Below are 19,168 nucleotides of genomic sequence, written 5' to 3'. Positions count from 1 at the left end.
CCGGTATTCACCACTCGCCGTGATATCACTGGGAGACGGCTTCGGTAAACCATCCTTCATTTACGTCTTATCTAGGTCATAAGGTCACATGGAAAGCACACCGAGAGAAGCCTTAATTAATTTTGTGATGTGCATACGTTTTACGGCCGAGGTAAATTAGGCCGTCTCTGCAGAACACTACCGACCTTCACTTGATGACCGCATTAATCTTGAAAAATTCTCAACATATCTCCATGAGCTCCGTCACATAATTTAAGTATGACAAACATGCTACCTTTGAAAACAACGAATTATTCCGTAACGAGTTCTGAAGAGTGCGTAACTACACAAGATTCTTAATCCTATAATTGAAATCTATGTATTAGTTCATTGATAGTGATATTATAGTATCATTATGTTATACCGATTTTACTTCATGTGTATCCAATTCATTTCCATTCTTCCATTCTTTTACTTCATTCTGTACTTTGACATGATATTGAATTATAACAAAAGCAACAATGAAATGAAAAGCATAAGAAATTAGGCCTACATCTAATTGTGATAGCAATACATTAATATGCATGACTAGTATGACAATACCAGTAAGTGGTATCCATAACTCTCATCACATGGATTAATCTATTTCACGCTGTATTGACATGATCACAGAAAGGGAAAAATCCACCTCTTAAAGTTTTCAAGACCACCTTCTGCTTTTGGCTTGGCATGGCTCTATGTTTGTTTGTTTGTTTGCTTGCTTCCTCCCCCCCCCCCAAAAAAAAAAATAAAAATGTCAAAGGTGTCATGATATTGTTCTGCATCTGAATATGACAAGGATATAATTTGCTTCAAAAGAATACTAAGAGCAATTTGGTTATTGACTTGAATTTTTATTTACTTTCCACTGCTCCCACCGATCATTGTTGTTCCGCAAAATAAAAAAGTGTTAAAAATGCTAAAGAAATTACATAATCAATAAAATGAAAATATTAGGGAACATAGTCTATGAACATAGTCTATCATGATCATGTGTCAGCAGACATACTGGGTGCTGTTCGTTATTCCGAAGGTTCGCTATCCCGAAAGTTCGTTATTCCGCAGGTTCGTTAATCCGAAACACACAGATTCCCTATACCTAGAGGTTCGTTAATCCGAAAACGAAAAAGGATTCGTTAATCCGAACATTTGTGGCGTTATTCCGAAGGTTCGTTATTCCGTAGATTTGTTAATCCGAAAATGAAATTCGGAATAGCGAACCTTCGGAATAACGAATCTTCGGACTGAAGAGCCTTCGGAATAACGAGCTGTAACCGACATACTAAGGAGCAGCAATGCAATGCGCATAATATCATGTGAAACACGCCGAACAGTACGTTTCTGATTTGCTATTCAAAGATCTCTGAAAACACAGTCGCACATAGCCACAAAAATAATATATAGGGCCTACAGAGCGCAATATATGCAACTATACCTTCCTGTATGAAATACTCTGAACACTTTATACAAATATTCCTTACCCTATTACACTATCGCACTATTCTGATTGTAGAAAGATGTATTGCTATAATAATATATTGACACTGGACTTCTTTGAGTTGCTGTTTGTGGGAATTTTAGATCATGGATTAATCAAGATTGGTACAAATATCAGGCCTAACACGTTCTTTGTGTCACAAGAATTGTCTTCATCTCCTCAAACCATGGCTTATTTATTATTTATTATTATTTATTTTCCGCTCGCCCACGAAGAATTTATACAGTGTTTTTCCTAAATATTGTACATGTTATATGTTGTTCTATAATTTGTCTCGTATATATATTACATGAATCTTTTGCAAACGTTTGAACCTTTTTCAACACATGTATACTTTGTACTATGTTTTTTTTTATTTTCGATGATCGGAAATAAACTATGATTGAATTGAATTGAATTGAAACCATGGTAAATAATCTCTTTCAGACGTAAACAAATCGTTGTTTTAAGCGAAGGGAATACAGTCTACTGAAAGCCCTGCTTCCCCACCGGAAGTGGCGGCATTGAACCTGGCGTTTCCGACGGAAACATCATTAAATCTCCTCCGGCAACAATTCTATGGATGCACCTGGGGAGAAAAAAAAAAAAACTAAACAAACTAACGTCTCTTTTCTCAGTGACTGTATATCCTTATGAGCTCGTACGTGTCCTCCAAGTACAAGGAAATTGTAGAGGAGAAGAGTGCGAGATTGGAGCGCCTTTCCGAGAAACCAGCATCGTGAGATAAGTCTGCTATTCGATAGCTTCTGGCCACGTTCTGCGTGAATATCTTCTGACCGCAATGCGGCCAGAGCCACCATGGTAACATTATCAAGTGCAAGTGCAGAGGTAAGAGGGGTTTCCTTTGATGAATATTCAACCACTATAGCAAAGCAGCCCGTGTCAGTAGTGTGATACGGAGTGAGCATTAGCGCGGTATTTCTTCACAAAGTCTCTGAGCTTGTCCTCAATTATTCATCAATTTCCACACCTGGTAAAATTCCCCACGGTAATGATTCCAATGTAAGGCAACTGGATCCAGTCTCAAAACGAGGTTTGTCAAACACTGCCAAAATATTCTTATGATATAAAGACATCCGGGTTCCAAGGACCACTGAGGTGAACCTCTTGAGTCTTGAGCATTAATGTTGTCCTTCAGATGTGTTCAGTTAACTCCACTTTTTCCAAACTGCAAACTGTAACAGTTGTGCTCTTGAAGATTTACACAAAGTATGGTAGTACTTCAAAGAGGGGGAAACAGATGTGTGATTTCCCCGAAAACGTCTGTGAATTTCACAATATATAGATGTAAATTCGAATTCACTTCGGAGTATGCATGACCATATAACAATCGGATGAGTCCACTTTATCAACACTCCCCCTTCCGTCTTGACTATTACCCACTGTGGAATCGTCTTATGGCAAATTCTATTGGATCAGTGACATAACTTCGGTAAATCGATATTGTCTTATACTGATTATGTTAGAATAATACCTAAATGCCAAACTTTGATCTCTATATATAGGTTTACAAAAAAAAAAAAAAATCTGTGGTAACGAGAGTATGCAATATCAAAGTTCTTGGACTCCACTGTACAATAAAAAGTGAAAATTTACGCATGAGTGAACACAATCCGTTTTTCTCTTCCGAGGGACAAAAAGATTGCAACAATGAACAAGTTTTCATTGCAACTGATTGACAAATTGCCCTACATGGACGTAAATAAGCACTGAATTGACCAGTGTTTGAGTAGTAGCCATGATAAAAAATCATGGGCGTACATACTCGAGCAGGATTTGAACCTACGACCTCCTGATCACTCCTGATCATGAATTTAAATGAACAAGTTGTCAATCATGGCGAAGGCTATTGCATTTAACAATGAAGAACAAAAGACAAATTCAACACAATAAGAACACGAATTAGTTTGGAAGAATAAACCTGAGTTTTTTACAATGTCTTTGTTGTCCCCAAAGATTCAGAAAGGCAAACGATAATTGAGGAAACTGTCAAATCCGAATTCAAATTACATTAGAGAAGAAGCAACATAAACATAAAACTATAGAAATTCGAAACGTTATTTCAAATCAGGGAGGCTAGATATTAAATGTGGTTCTTGAATTTGTCTCAAGAATTCTAAAATTCCGAAATTAAGAGAAATGAATAAAGAAATTCGAATCATTTTATCAACTTAGTGGTTTACTCCTCTTGTCATTTTAAGTCTGAGTTGACAGAAATTTCTTATTTTTCCGCTTCAGTTTCCAATTTTGTTTTCTTTGAGGATATATAGAGTTACAAGCGAACAAAAAAAAATATATATTTTTTTTTTGCTACTTCATTCACGTCTCTCATTGTGTTAAATTGGTCTTTTGTTATCATTGCTATCTTGGAGGGCATTTGCAAATGAATGAAAAAATGCGAAATTCTGCAATTTTTTACTTTTTTGCCCTGGACTCCTCTAGGACAGAAAAAAACAACACGAACGTGTTTACTCATGCGTAAATTATCGCTTTCCATGAAAAAAAAATACCAGGATGATAGCCAATCAAATTGCCTGTAATATGATACATAATTTTACATGGATTTTTATCAAAGTCTGCTATGAAAAATGTGAATTGGAAAAAGTTCGTCTTCTTTCTTTTTTCTTTGCTGAGCGTAGGCCTATCTATAGCTAATCAATTGTTTTCCGCGTATAAAAAGTATGTCCTAACCCAAGGTGCATGTACTGCATCCTTGGGACTGAGGAAACGACAAATCAACAAAAATTATGTCAAAGATTTGACAATGAGCAAACAATGACATAATCTGAGGAATCCCTACCTGCAAGACTGGAAACTAATCAGCCATTACATCAAACAGTCTTAAATCCGGACGTACTACCATTACCTGAGGAAACTATTTTGTTTTTAAACAGAAAAGGCATAATAAGGTGTGTTTTTTTTACACTTAAGTGCGTGTCGGTGAGGTTCCTATGAAAAAAAAATCGAGTCATTACGATGATTATTTTATGATAAATTTGACCTCAAACACGGAAAGTTACAGGAACCCAGTAAACTACTGCGTTGAGTAAATGGAACTCTCGTGAAGCTAAAAATGTACACGTAGCTTTGAGACTGAATTCAAGTGTTCAAGACCAACACTTTCATATATACAGGGACCTATACATTACAAGCTTTGCTTTTTAGTAGGTCCCCACATTTCATGTTTGTTAAATTGTCTTCTCTTATATTCTTTGTAATTACGATGCTATGTTCAATCTTATGTTCAATCGATCGTATCATGTTTGATGCTTTGAGATGTGGAACAATAAAATCAAATCAAATCAATCAAGTGTTGTGATCAACCGTAAAATCAATGCAGTCTTATTTTGTTGTTTTTATAGTTGTTTATATCTATGTCTTCTCACTCTAAGTTCGAATCGACCCTCTCTGCTTTTCTTTTCTTTTGAAACATGTTTCTTTTTTAAGTCCTTGCTGTAAGATGTAGAGGCTAATGAGTGCTATGGGTGGTTTCGCTTTGTGTTTTGTTTGTGTGCTTGTTTGCTTGTTTGTTTTTTAAGCTGATTTCTATGTGAAATTCTCATTAAGGACATAATTATGAGACACGACTTCAGTACCAGGATTATCACTTGATTCAGCCATGACAGAGCTTCTCTCAGTTCTTTCGACTACACGATTTTCTTAGAAATATCAGACTTGTCTTATATGTTCGGTATCAACGAAGATAATTTTAAACAAAGCCATAAATGCTTCCTGAAGCTCTGTACATGGATACCATACACAAACTACGTAATCATAGCTTTTTCTGGGTTGGTCACTGTATTTATTTTGTTTTTCTTGTCTATTTTTTTGTTTAATGTTTTCCCTTCATTTATCATCAACAGCTCAGATTGAGTGTTTCTCCGATATGATGCTTTTCCTGATTTTCGGTACACTTTAACTCAGGCACGTGTAGTCAACTCTCCCTAAACTACAAAATTTGGGATCAGCTCCTTCAAACTCTAATGGGCTAGAAAAAAAAAATAGAAATATCCGTGTGGTACTTCGTTAACTTTCAAAAGATGAAACACTGCGAAATGTGCAATTCTCTCCCTGTAAAATCGCGTCTTCATTCCTGTAAGGTTTTTAATTATCACTTTCTTTTGTTTCTCAACAAATGAAATAATTTTGATAATCAACAGCATTCTCGTCAAAATATTCAAAATTAATTTAACAAGGATTAATCCCGTCACAAACGGTTCAGTGAATCACCATTCACCTATTACGATTAAAGTTCAGAGGTTATTCCAGACCTTTTGAAACTGATTGTAAATACATATTCAGAGCATGCATATTGTTACTTCCATCAGTCCTTTCTTTTTTCACGTCAATGCAAAAAGCCTTCAAAAATCAATTTCAAAAACCTGATGCTTCTAAGTCCGTTTGAGTGTTATCACAGTGTTTGAAACCTTCACATGCATAACATCGCGATGATCATTGTTTTGTTTTATCAAATTATGTCAAAGATTTGACATTGACCAGACAATGACATTATTTGAGATTCCCTGCATGCCTGGAGAGACAGGAAACTAATCAGTCCTTACATCAAAAAGTCTCAAATCCGGACGTATTAAGTACCATCTTCTGATGATTTTTTTTTTCCTATAAACACAGGCATAATGCTTTTTAACCTTATTGAGTCATTAAGTTTCGTGTGAATCTCGGGTTTTGCGCTAATTATGTCATTTACGATGATTTAACTTCAGACCTTAAGACTAGTCATGTTTATTCAACACTAAACGGAGCTCGTTTGAAGCTAGAAATGTACATGCAGCCTTAAGATTGAATTTGAATGTTGTGATCAATCTTGAATACGTCCTTATATTGTAAGTATTCTGTATGGCTTCTTACCTTTGGCTTTTGGTATGTTCAGTTTTTTATACTCAAAGCTAATTCATAAAAAGACTTTTCCTCTATGTGAAGAAATCAAAAATAGTTGTTGTTTTTTTTTTACGTTTGCTTCGACTTTTATAAAGAAAAAAAAAACAAGGATAACAAAGACAACAAAACCGAGTACTCGCTGAATGTTCTGTGTATGTATTGTGTTATGATTTTAATGTGAAATTCTCATTATGGACACGACTTGAATGCCAAGCATATTATTTACGATTCGGCCGTTGATTGGAAATAAACTATGATTGAATTGAATTGAATTGAATTGAATTGAATTGAATTGTCATAGAGTTTATCACAATTCTTTCCACTAAAGTGATTTCTGAGAAATTCCAGATTTGTGCATTCCGAACACCGTTTATGCTCGGTATCAACGCAGATGACTTTGAGCATTAAATATAGGAAGGCTTATTAAATCCGCGTACATGTATGGTATACAAACTACTTACATTGCAAGGCGGGTCGGGTAATGCATTCATTATGTTTTTCTTGTCTATGAATTGTTTGTTTATTTTCCATCTGAGAAGATGGCTGGATAGCCCATATTCAGCTATATGCTAAGCTGGTCTTCAATGGGGTCCAGTTGGATGTGAGAAGGGACCACTTCGTCGGCTTAAATACCCTGCTCTTTGCGATGAATAAATGAAGCGGATCTTTTACGTGCATGCGTCGTGACTCTCCCACACACGAGACTTCCATTTTATGTCCTTCCCAGTGGCGGATCTAGATAGAGGCACACCGGGCGCGCGCCCCCTCTTTATTTGTTGTTTAAAAAAAAAAGAAAGAAAGAAAAAGAAAAAAATGACATGAAACCCGGAAGTAGCACAACAGATATTGTTTGCGCCCCACCCCCCTGCCGTCATTTTGGAATTCCTGGATCCGCCCCTACTATCCGAGTAATATTGTATGTCTTCCCATCATTTATCATCAACGTCTCAGATTGAGCGTTTCTCCGATTTGATTATTGTCCTGATTTTGTCTGTACACCTTACCTTACGCATGTATAGAGTCACCTCTCTCTATTATACCCTGCAAAATTTGAGATCAATTCCCTCCACTTCGGAAGGGCTAAAAATAGATTATCTAATGTGATACTTCGTTAAAGGCATAATTTACCATTTGCAGATGAAACAAAACCCCAGCATTATTGCTTTAAAATAGTTCTAAGAAATGTGAGTTAGGGATAGAAACAACCACTGTAAAAATTTGAATCCGTATGATCGATGTTAAGTATAGTTAAATACACAAAATGTGAACAATAATTATAAATAAAAATGTTTCCAGACTAAACCGTCTACAGTTATGGTTTAATGAGAAAAATACTGATATCTCCTTATATTTTCGGCTTTATTGCAAAACTTTTATATGGTAGGATGTTTTGTGATACAACAGACCTACACATGTGCATCAAATGAAATACACTGTATCTTGAACATTTTTTTAAATCACCCACTCCCAAAGGTGAACAGGACCTTTAACTTAACAATAAAAAGAAACTCTGTTTAAATTTAAATCATTTCCCTGTAAAGTCCTACGTTAATTCTGTTTTGTTTGAACCAGTTTCTTTATTTCTCTATTCATACAAATTAAATGACTATGACAAGTCAACGAACAAAAAATCGTCTAAACACTCAAAATAAGATCAATGAAGATTAATCCCTTCTCTATCAATTCAGTAAATCACCATTCACCTGACTATGATAAAAGTAAAACAAAAATGCGAAAGATCTTTTGAAAGTGATTACAAATAGCCTACACACTCAGCGAGTATTTCCGTGCCAAACATGCACACTCTAATGTTTAAAATCTATTTTTTTTTTATATCAGGTGCAAACAAAAGGTAAAACAACAACAACAACCATGTTCAATTTCAAAAACTTCTTGCTTCTCTAGAATTCAGTTTAAGTGTTATGGCAGTCTCTGCAACCTTGTTTTCTTCAAAAAGGAACCGCAACATGACATGTATAACATTGTTAAAAATGATTGTTTTGTTCACATTTGTAGATCCCCACGTGAAGTTGTTGGCGTAGTTGCTTTGCAAGTATAAGACGAATACCAATATGGTTACGAAATTATCTATCATGCATATGATGAATATGAAATGCCTTTATTACACTTAATCAAAATTTTGATTCTTCTTCTGACTATACTTTAAGACTGAATATTAGATTCAGAAATATTGGAAGGGGAAATGGGCGATTTTCTCAATGATTTGTGGAAATACGGAAGTCCTGGGAAAATGAATAACTTTTGGATATGATTAATTCTTCTGATTTTTTTTCCTTTGCTGTCGAAACCAACTCATATGTCACCAAACAGTGCTTCTTTTATCAATAACGTTTATATATATATATATATATATATATATATATATAAACATCAATCACACTTAAATCTATATAATAATTCATGATGATCTCTCTTGTCACTTTCCAATAATTGACATATTAAAAGGTAGACAATAATATTCTCTACCTTATCATAATTACAAATTCTTTAAAGAAATAATGCGAAAGGAAAAGAATTATTGATGAAGAAAATTGACATTGTTTAAAAATAAATTAACCTTTTTTGATTGGACAGATGTTAAAAATGTACAGGTATGACATTTACAGTAGGTGTTTTGAAAAACATAATATTTCATATGTTTCTAATTAAGATTATTCATGATAAGAACAATGAATGTAAGAGAGATTTTGGATCTTTATAGGCAACTGCATGCCTAAAGCTAAAAAAAAAAGTATTAAAGAGCAAAGTGTATCACAAGAGTCGAAAACATCCTAATAAATGCAAAACACATATCTACTTATAATAATTACAAAAACAAAGTTACAAAATAATATTCGCTGCTCTAATAGTGAAATGTGTTCTTCAGAACACAAGGTGATTCAGGAAAAGACAAAAATTGAGGTATATCAACAACATTTTAAGGGGAGAAAAGGAAAACGCGCTAAGCGAAAACTAAAACACGCGTTATGAAAATACACACATGTTGATTAAAAAAAAAAGGATATTGTAAACCAGTTTAACTCTGATTACATCAATGTTGGCAAAAAAACTGTCAAATCAATTTCGACCCCATCTCACTCATTTCAAGAGTTTATTCAATGATAAACGCTGAATCTCCTACAGTGAAATGATAGAAATATCCAATATAGTATGCAATATAACGTATAAAATTATTGCATTTTGGTATATTTTTACTCTATACTTTAGTAATTTGTAAATGATAGATGGTATTCAATTGTTCCAAAATACTTAAATTCACCTATTTTGCTGATGGCACTGTTGTACTAAATTCACATGAAAATGTAAGTACACATATCCTTTTTTTTTTTATTTACCGACTTACAGTTGCTGAATGATTGGTTTAAATGTAACAATGTAACAATACATATCGAATCACGTTCCAAGAGAAAGAAAAATCTTGAAACTTTAATACGATCTGAAATAGAACATTCAAATATTGAAACCTCAAACTGTTAATTTTATCATGGCTTTGTGCCGATGTGGACTGTTTAATTACCCCCGTTTTTCTTGGCCAGTGAAAGCTTGAATGTAACTCTTTTTTTTTTACAAATATAAAAACGCAGACGCTGAGATAGATAATATAATATTTGGGAATTATAAAAATGTTTATCAATAATATTTCTTATGCCTTTGTGGGTTACAAATGGAACCGGGTAACACCAGCAGTGTTACACTTCAGAGAGTGAGTGACCGCTGTCATCGGGTGCCGCCTTCCGGCAATCGTTTAGCCTCTTTACGATCCTTTCCTTATTCAAGATTTATCACGACTCGAAGGGATTTTCCCTCTGCTCGGGACTGGTGAGGTAGAAAAAAAAAAGAGAAGAAGATGAAGATGAAGAAAAACAGCACCTAAGATTTATACGACACAGGAAATATCATCGGTTTGTGAAAATGACGCCTGCAATTACAGTGAATTAGTCCAACTTTCTCTTCCTTTCTGGTAGCATAATTGAAGTCAATGAATATGAAACCTTCTCTGGAAATTTTTACTTGTCGAATCTGATGCCAGATTTTTGACGTCTCGGCACGAAGAAGACCCATTTCGCGTAAATTCATAGTGGCAGGGATTTCCAGATCGTAATTTTGAAAGCAACCTAAGAACATACCATCTTGGCATATCCAAGAGGCCTCATAAACTAGCCTGTCATTTTTTTGTTGGCTGATTTTTTTTTCTTCGCGTTAACAGACTAGTGCCTGCACAAAGGAATTAACAGTTACCCTTGCGGTATCAATGTAGACTTTCTGTTAAAGAACACCGCTGAGAAATAATGAATTTCAACTCGTATAATCATATTTAAAGGTAACAAGATACTCAACGCGGTCCATGTAGTACGTTCAAAGGTGCAACTTTGCATCTTTTAAGGCATCGTTTACCATTTGCAGAAGAAACAAAAACCCAGATTTAGTGCTTTAACATAGTTCTAAAATGTGAGTAAGGGATGGAAACAACCAATATAAAAATTTTGAATCAGTATATTATTAATGTTAAAGGTATTGTTAAATATTCAAAATGTGAATAATAGCTATAAGAATGTTTCTAGACTAAACCGTCTACTGTTATGGTTTAGTGAGAAAAATAGTGATATCTCCTTATATTTTAGGCTTTATTGCGAAATTTTATATGGTAGGATGTTTTGTGATACAACTGACCTACACATATGCATCAAATGTGATATCTTGGACATTTTTATATCATTGCTCCCAATGGTAAACAGTACCTTTAAAGGGCTCACTGGTTTGAATGGTGCAAAATTGCACCCGTAAAGGTGCTAAATCATGTACCTTAAGGTGCAAGGTTGAACATGTTTTTCTTTAAGTGTGTGATAAAGAGGGAAGTGGCTTCTAGGAGAGATTTAGATGGTTCAACATTCACTCCCAATGCATTTAAGGCACTATGTTCTGAAATACAGAGCAAACATGGTATTTAGAGAGATCACACCCAGTGAAAAGTGTCTCTGAATTCAATTAACTTAGTTACAAATCTAGAATCACCCGACATACTGCACAAAACTTTTGGGAGTCATTGAGATGTGTTCATCCTTACTCTCCTGACTATTCTCACTTCGATTAAGTGAAGTTTCATTGATTACAGCATGATGTTGCTAGTCTTACGTCCAGTGAAGAATACTGTGCTCAAAAGCGGTAATAACATATTCCAGGAACGACGATCTAGACAGATTCCTATGAATTTCATTATACACTTTGTCAATAGACCTCAAATCCTCATATTTACATATAATCATCCGCAAAGCATTGAACAACTGACTGAATTTCAATATAGTTTCCGGTCCTGTGTGTCTGATTGAATTAGAAGGCTTTTCATAAATTTTCTAACTCAAAAATTCTCTTTTCAGATGACATGTTATACTGTGCCAAGGAGAAAGGGGAGCGAAAATCAAGAAAAATAAGATATAAAAACATTCCTTTCGTTTTATTGAAGTTCAAAGCCATTGCACGTTTCTCCCCACTAAAAAGCAAAATAATCTTTAACAAACAGCTTTTATGTTCATTCATGTTCATTCATGTTATAGAACATAGAATGATAAACTTAAAGAGTTCCATGAGTTTCACATCGTCTCATGAAGCAGTAAGATTGTCGTATATTGATGTAAATTAGACGAGGTTGTATGGTCATGAACTTTAATGGGAAGAAGTGAAATTCATTGTACAAAACGGAGTCACATCGTTATGTAAAATAATTTTAAAGTTGTATGTAATGATGACTGGTTAAGGGACTGTGGGGGTCAGAGACCTCAAAGGATTAGATTTTGAATCAAAACATGATTTTGCAATGGATAGGCTGCAATAGGCACGTACTGACATTGTATATGACACAAATATGCACGCATGTGCATGTAAAACCTATCACTGCTTCGTTGAAACAAAACTTAATCAAATTTTCGATACCGGTAATTATTGATTAAACCCTGATTCTAATGAAACTTTTATAGCATTTTGATATTCAAACCGTTTTGCGAGAAAACCTTGCATGTATTCCATGAAATGGCTGTTTGCAATCTAAAACATAATGTATAAAGCCTCACATCCAGTGTATCCTTATTAATGTAATCATAGCTTGAAGACCCTTCACTGTCGGAGAAACACTAAAGTCTTCACGTCGATATTGCAGCATCTAGTCCCACGTGTGCGTAGCCGTGTACGCACAGTCCACCATATCACATGCTCGTTATGACTGTATGCTAATGTAGATTTGTGAATGAGAAAGGCAAGACTACTGATTGCTTGATATTTTTTTCAGTTTGTTCTTAAAAGTGAAGGTCAAGTTGTTCCGACATAATTTCCAGGAAATGAGTGCTGAATCACCTTACCATGAGAGCGCTTACGAACTGCGAACATACACGGACCCACCAAAGAGTGTTTCTTATGTACAATTTCTCTTCTTAAATGGATTCACAAACCGCATGGTCTTCTGTTCAATCTCCCACTTCACATTTCCTGCTGGTTTACCGTCATTTCCGACAACTCATACAGAAGCATTCATTCAAGAAGCGTCAGGAAGTTCAAACATGCTTCTATAAACATGTATGCATGACAAGAACATGCAACGTCTATGGATACAGGAGCTATAGTGATACAATGTTCTCTTCTTTACGAGCTTAGAGATGCTCATTTACTTTTTTACCTTTTTCTCTTGGGGAGAGGGGGACCAAGTAACGCAAGGTGCCACATAAGCGCTTGCCCAATTGCCCGGGGCAAGTGAATATCAACGTCGAGCGAGTGTTTTGGAACAATGAGGAAAAAAATACTTGCCCGAATTGAAGCCACCCCCTTCAAACCAACGAAGCCATGCATGCAGCCATACAGATGCCCAAAGATAATGGCTGTTCAGTGATGTAACGCACTTCAATTTTATTTCAGCAATTTTCCAAGACTTACATGAAGAACATCAACACTCCATCCGCCAGCGTACGGGTTTAAGCGGGTGATATCAACGTTTGCTGTTTATTCAAATGATTGTGTTTTATCAAGCTCTAGACTTACAAGTTATTTTCTGTATCATTCTTTGTTATATATATATTTAGACTACTGGGGCAAGTGTTCTTCAACAATTTTGAAATCTGCTTTCCCAAACGAGCAAACCTGGTTTTAATAAGAAAGTTTAACGATAATCGTGGAAATGTGTCATAATTATATACCTCTTTTATAATAATTATCATAACGCAATCAATTCACCTACACTACAAATTTAGAAATATGGCACTAAAAGAATATCTTATATAGCGAAGGTGATATGGCAAGATTAAGGGAAGATTCCGCAGGGATTTCGAGCTAAGATGGCCGTTTGGAAGTCAGTGACTGTCAGAAGGTTTCGAAAGCAAACCCACTGCATACATGCAGAAAACGTACAAATGTGACAGCAACCAATCTTGCAACACACGAAACTGCAACTCGTCTGAAAAGGCATACACAGTATCATCGAAACTTGGAGTTGTTCACTGTCTAATTGCGAAGCTCCAATAAAAGAGTATTGGTTGTTTTGACCTGTGATACAGGTGCTTTAATTAATTCCAATATTGACTTCAAAAAGGCAGTACAATCATGTATTTATAAAGGCTTGTGCTTGGTGTATAAAAGGTAAACCTATTCAAATTTTAGATCGTGAAGTTTGATTTCCAAGATTGGAGTTCAAGTATCGGTATAGGTCTACATAGGCCCTACTTCAAATCTCGTTTTTGTATTTCAAATCCACTACAATGCACTCATATGCTATGCTGCAGATATAATTTAATGGCAATATAGCTGCACATGAAACATTTTCGATTATTGAAAGAACGAAAATTCAAAGAATACTTTCAAAATCACGCTTTTAGAGTTTGCTTGTGGATATGGCAAAAAAGAAATAAATAAATACACTATAACCAATTAATGGAAGTTCTGATTCATCCAGCTAACATTTTAAGTCAATTTCCCGTCATCAGAAGCTGATGAAGCGTCCAGGATAGGTCAGGACATGAAACCGTTCCAAGAATTAAACAATAAACGCAGTGATTTATTATTTTTTTTGCTTTATACACACTAACGTCATCAAACTCTACATCAAACTATTGCTATTGCGACTGGTGTGCCTCCGCCATAATGCATGGTTCTACTAGTAGGTCTACAGTACAGTACAATGTCTTTTGACAATGTGACTGTGATGACAGTTTCACATAACTGGCAAAGTATTGAAATGACAGGTTTGTCACAAATGTGTTGAATGTTCACTTTCCTTGAACTAGGTTTGCTATTATTGTCTTAGAGTGCAGGTACATGTATTTGGGGATTTGAGGATTTCTAATTGACTTTTGAGCTTAGTTTATGTATTGAATAATTTTCAAGGCATGAAGAAAAAGTGTATCTTCAGTATTAAATAGATTTTTTTTTTTCATATTAGCCTCCGGCACCCTTCGGACGGAGGCATAAAAAGCATAGACATTTTCATTTCTGGGACCAATTGAAAAGTGCACGGTCGTGGACTTCATTTTTATTTTGTTTACAGTTGGTGTAAATTTCAGTGTGTGGTGTAACTTGAGTGGATCTTAATAGTATTATGACATTTATCATTTTGGGGGGAGGGGAAGTGGGTGTGGACCAAGTGTTGTTAACAGACAGAGTAGGCCTGTTTGGGATAGCTTATGTCCATACTCAGGCATCCCATCCTGGTGCCTGATGTCTGTTTCAGCATGCATGCTTTGTTTGTACGATGCATATATCTAGTGTGCGACGTAAATAAGACTTTGTTTCTTTGTCCTTCTTAGTCTTATCTTAATTATGAGGGGTTGTCCATTTCAAGCTTAATCGCTTACGATGGTGGCCTCCTGCATTCAATTATCTGTGTTATTTACTGAAAAATATTATACATCCTATTGCACGTTTCTGTATGTACACGTATACTGCTTGATGCAATTGCTTTCGTTTATCTATTTGTGAAATGTTAAATTATCATTTTAAATCACTGTAGGCCCTACTTATTTGAATATTCTTTGTCTTGGTGCTTTTGAAATTTGTATTCAATTCGTATTTGACTTAATGCGGAAATAATTCAAAACAATATTCAAATCAAATCTTATCCTTAAAATGGAAGACACTAATGATGATTTTTAACGATAATTAATAATAACAATAATAATTATTATAATAACAATAACAATAATAATAATTTACAAATTTGATGATTGATTTGGTAATTGCAATTTGGTGATCGTAATGATAATGGTCTCTGCGTCAATTTAGATATGGACATTCCTATTAAATAGGAATTTGATTGATGTGTACGTGGCAAGACAGATGAGCTAAATAGCTTATTAAGGTCATGCAAATAATGTGCGTATTCCCCAGAGGAAAGCCGCGAATGATACATCAGTTTCGGGGGGGGGGGGATCTCCAATGTAATAATACAACGATTTACTCTATAATCCACGTAATTATTACAGCATACTAATAGCTTCATAAAACACTTGTCATGATAACTGTTTTGATATTGCTTGACGCAAAGATTATTGAAATAAATGAAGAACAGCGTGTAAAATATATTTTGTCTTTATAACTATATCATATGCAACGAATTATCAAGCTCTATTGTTCATATTGCTCAAATCACAGGGGGATGAAAGTACCTCATTTCAACGTATTAGGTTATGTGAACGCTTATGTATGTATACATTATGCATATAACCTGAGGGAGTAAGTTGATTAAAGGGGGGCAGGTATACATTGACAGTGAATATAATATACCAATAGCACGATGATGGAATTAAATCTCGATACGTATTGAAAATGGAAAAATCTGTGTTGTGAATATACTTACCTTTTCATAATTTGACGGGAGTGTTGCTCCAACAATAATGTACACTATGTATTTATTTGTATTGTTACTTTACAAAAATTCGACAGTTCCAAGTCAAAGTCGAAGATTGATGGTACACTTTAGGCCCCTTTAGTATAAGTAGATAAACAAATAAATCCATTATGAACTGATTTATCAATTAAAGCGCACAAATCCTCCTGAAAAAAAAAAAATGTAGCATTATACATATGCATGTTATATCACAAACACAAAGACACACATCGTCTCATATCGTTCACAATTCGTAATCACGGTACCATCACTGTACACAATCAGAAAATTTCAATTAAGCTGCAGGCGACGCATGTCATTATTTACTCAAATCATGTATCGCAGTATTTTGTCTCTCTTTAATTAAATTCATTTTCGGGCCCCCAAACCTGTTCTGCACTGCAATGGTCTTGGCAAACATTCTCTCTACAGCTGTGGTCCGTCAGTGAGTGCCCGACTACAAGCAATAAATATGGGAAGTCGTACCAAAACATTATCGGAAGGAGAATGATCATTTCTCGCAATATACCTATAGATCTATCCATTAAGATGAGTTTCTGTCATGACGGAGACAAAACTAAGAGAAAAACCGAGATGAACTGCAGCAGAACATCGTATCAACGTAACACCAAAAGAGTTACCTGGAGGATAATGTCATATATTTGGAATTTTCAGGGGGCAAAACACAAATGCGTACCCCTTGAGAAGATCTCGGATGATTAAATCACGATAGAAGGTGACTGCGTTGAGGTATACAGTCATGCACAGTGTATGCACACGTATGAGTGAGTACTACACGAATTGCGCTGCGGCAGGGATACACACGATCCGAAAAAAGAGAGGATATAATAATAATAATAACAGCTGATACGCGACCGCTGCATCTACTAGGAAGATGGTAGATGATGAAGACATTCTGAAAAGGTCGGATAAAGGGGAACTCACCCAAAGGCCAGCTAGAATGACTGCAGCGTGATCCCTCTACCGTCGACATACAGACTCAATCATAGGATGAAAATGTAGACGGAGGACCCCCTTAATAAATCCCGGAAAGAAACGTTCCCCCAAAAGCCCAGCAGAGATGGTAGTCCAGACCGGGTCTGCAACGCCGTTTGTGTACGGTGCAGCTGCCGATGCCGATGTGTATTCAACGCACGAAGAGGGAATAATCTTACAGTGCACGCATAACGCGGGAATGTATGCTGGCAGTGGTGACACTGTGAGGAAGAGCCCTCCCTATATTTTTATACGCGCTTGTACTGCTTGTGCGTTGCTTAGTGTGCCTCCACCGTCTCTTGCCTATGCGCCCCTGCGGTTGGCCGTGTATCTATGCCAGGCCCAGCGATGGCAATTATGTTAATGAGCCTGCGCGCGGTAACACTGGAGAGAAGGAGTCGGAGCAAGGAGAAGAGGATGCAGCGCCATAGAAAGCAGAGGCAGCGATGGAATGGCCTTATTGGAAAGCGTCGCCAAGGCAACGGAGACTGTTCTCTATCTTCCCGCAGTCTCAAACGAGCACTAGTCTGGAGACTTACAGACCTCTCTCTGAAAAAAAAAAATAACTGCAGCTTGCTGAAGTTTAGATTGCATGTCTTTATATGTAACAGCTCTGTAATTCGCATCAATACATTTATGCCTAATTATGACAACATAACTAAAACGAAAAATGTTATTGGTGTACATGCCATCGCCATTGACAGTGAAATCAACATTTTATTCATGTATTGATAAATCAAACTTCAGAGTTAACCCCCCCCCCCCCCCCCCCCCCTTGATGTATAATATAAACTTCGGATTTGGCCGGTCCCTTTAGATTTACAATAGGTGATCAGCTAAGGGTGAAAGGGTATTTCCCATGATGCAATGTGTGAAACGCCTCGTGGAATCCCACATGTTCCACCTCTTTATGGAATCAATTATGTTGCATATTATCATATGGATGAAAATTGTTGAGTGCTGGCCCGGCCCACAGCACAGTCATACACCAGTCCAATGGACATTATAAACAACTACACAAACCCAACAGAAAAACGAAGAGCAATCAAGAATTAAAAACAGTAAAATTAAATACCACAGATATTAAACACGGAAATAAACTACAAAAACATGCATGGTAAACACTGACCAAAATGCGGTGGTAAAGAAATCAAAGAAAAGACGGGGGAAACTAAGGACACGTGTGTCATAGAGACGCAAAAACACAATGATGTATGAGAAACACAGAACCTAACATCTAGTATTCTGTACAAGCTTGCACTTTTTTCGTGGATGGGAGGGGGAGGCTGGAACAGGGGACGTTTAAAGTTAAAGACGGTATGCCCATAGAGAGCACACGGACATCATGGGAGTTGGAAAAAAAAACCCGTGATATTTATTATGTTATGTTTGTTCACCCACCGTCTTAGAACGAAGACATATTTTCATCACGACGGCCGGCGTGGCTGGAGAATGGAGTTTATCACGAAAGATGTTGAATGACATTCACTGAATACAATCATATCAATCGATCTTTACCGTATCTACCTGGCGAATGTGGCTTGTTAACAACGACTTGTAATGGAAGAAAAAGAGTTGAGCCAATCAATTCTTTGTTGGTTATGTTGATGAGCAGATCGAAATCACACAGTTAATAACATTTCATTGAAATTGAACATGATGAGCAGAAGAGTGGAAACGAGAATAACGCGACAGCAGGTATCACCTATATGTTATGCAAATAAGCCGAAGTTATATGTTGTCACCATGCAAGTTTTCCATTGACCGGTCACACATACAATCACGTCTTCATGGTAGAAGTACCCTTTGAATTGCTTGACGAAAAAATAAGAAATCATATAATTAATCATAGCATCAAATGATCGTAAAACAGTATT

General features: G+C 36.0%; 1 protein-coding gene across 1 annotated transcript in view; it reads right to left on the bottom strand.

Annotated features, from left to right (window-relative positions):
• The window catches only part of LOC139728528 (regulator of G-protein signaling rgs-2-like), a 38,693-nt gene extending 21,316 nt beyond the window's left edge, over positions 1–17,377 (bottom strand). Inside the window, exon 1 of the mRNA XM_071639499.1 lies at positions 17,241–17,377. Within this exon, the coding sequence (XP_071495600.1) occupies positions 17,241–17,289 (49 nt within the window). The 5' untranslated portion in view covers positions 17,290–17,377. The remainder of the gene's footprint in view (positions 1–17,240) is intronic.
• Between the last annotated feature and the right edge of the window lie 1,791 nt (positions 17,378–19,168).

Source organism: Diadema antillarum, unplaced genomic scaffold (genome assembly GCF_040938485.1).
Source record: "Diadema antillarum isolate AM-2024a unplaced genomic scaffold, OU_Dant_1.0 scf00000001, whole genome shotgun sequence".
Lineage (NCBI taxonomy): Eukaryota > Metazoa > Echinodermata > Echinoidea > Diadematoida > Diadematidae > Diadema > Diadema antillarum.
The sequence above is the reverse complement of the archived record's forward strand: the minus strand, read 5'-3'. Positions and strand labels throughout refer to the sequence as shown.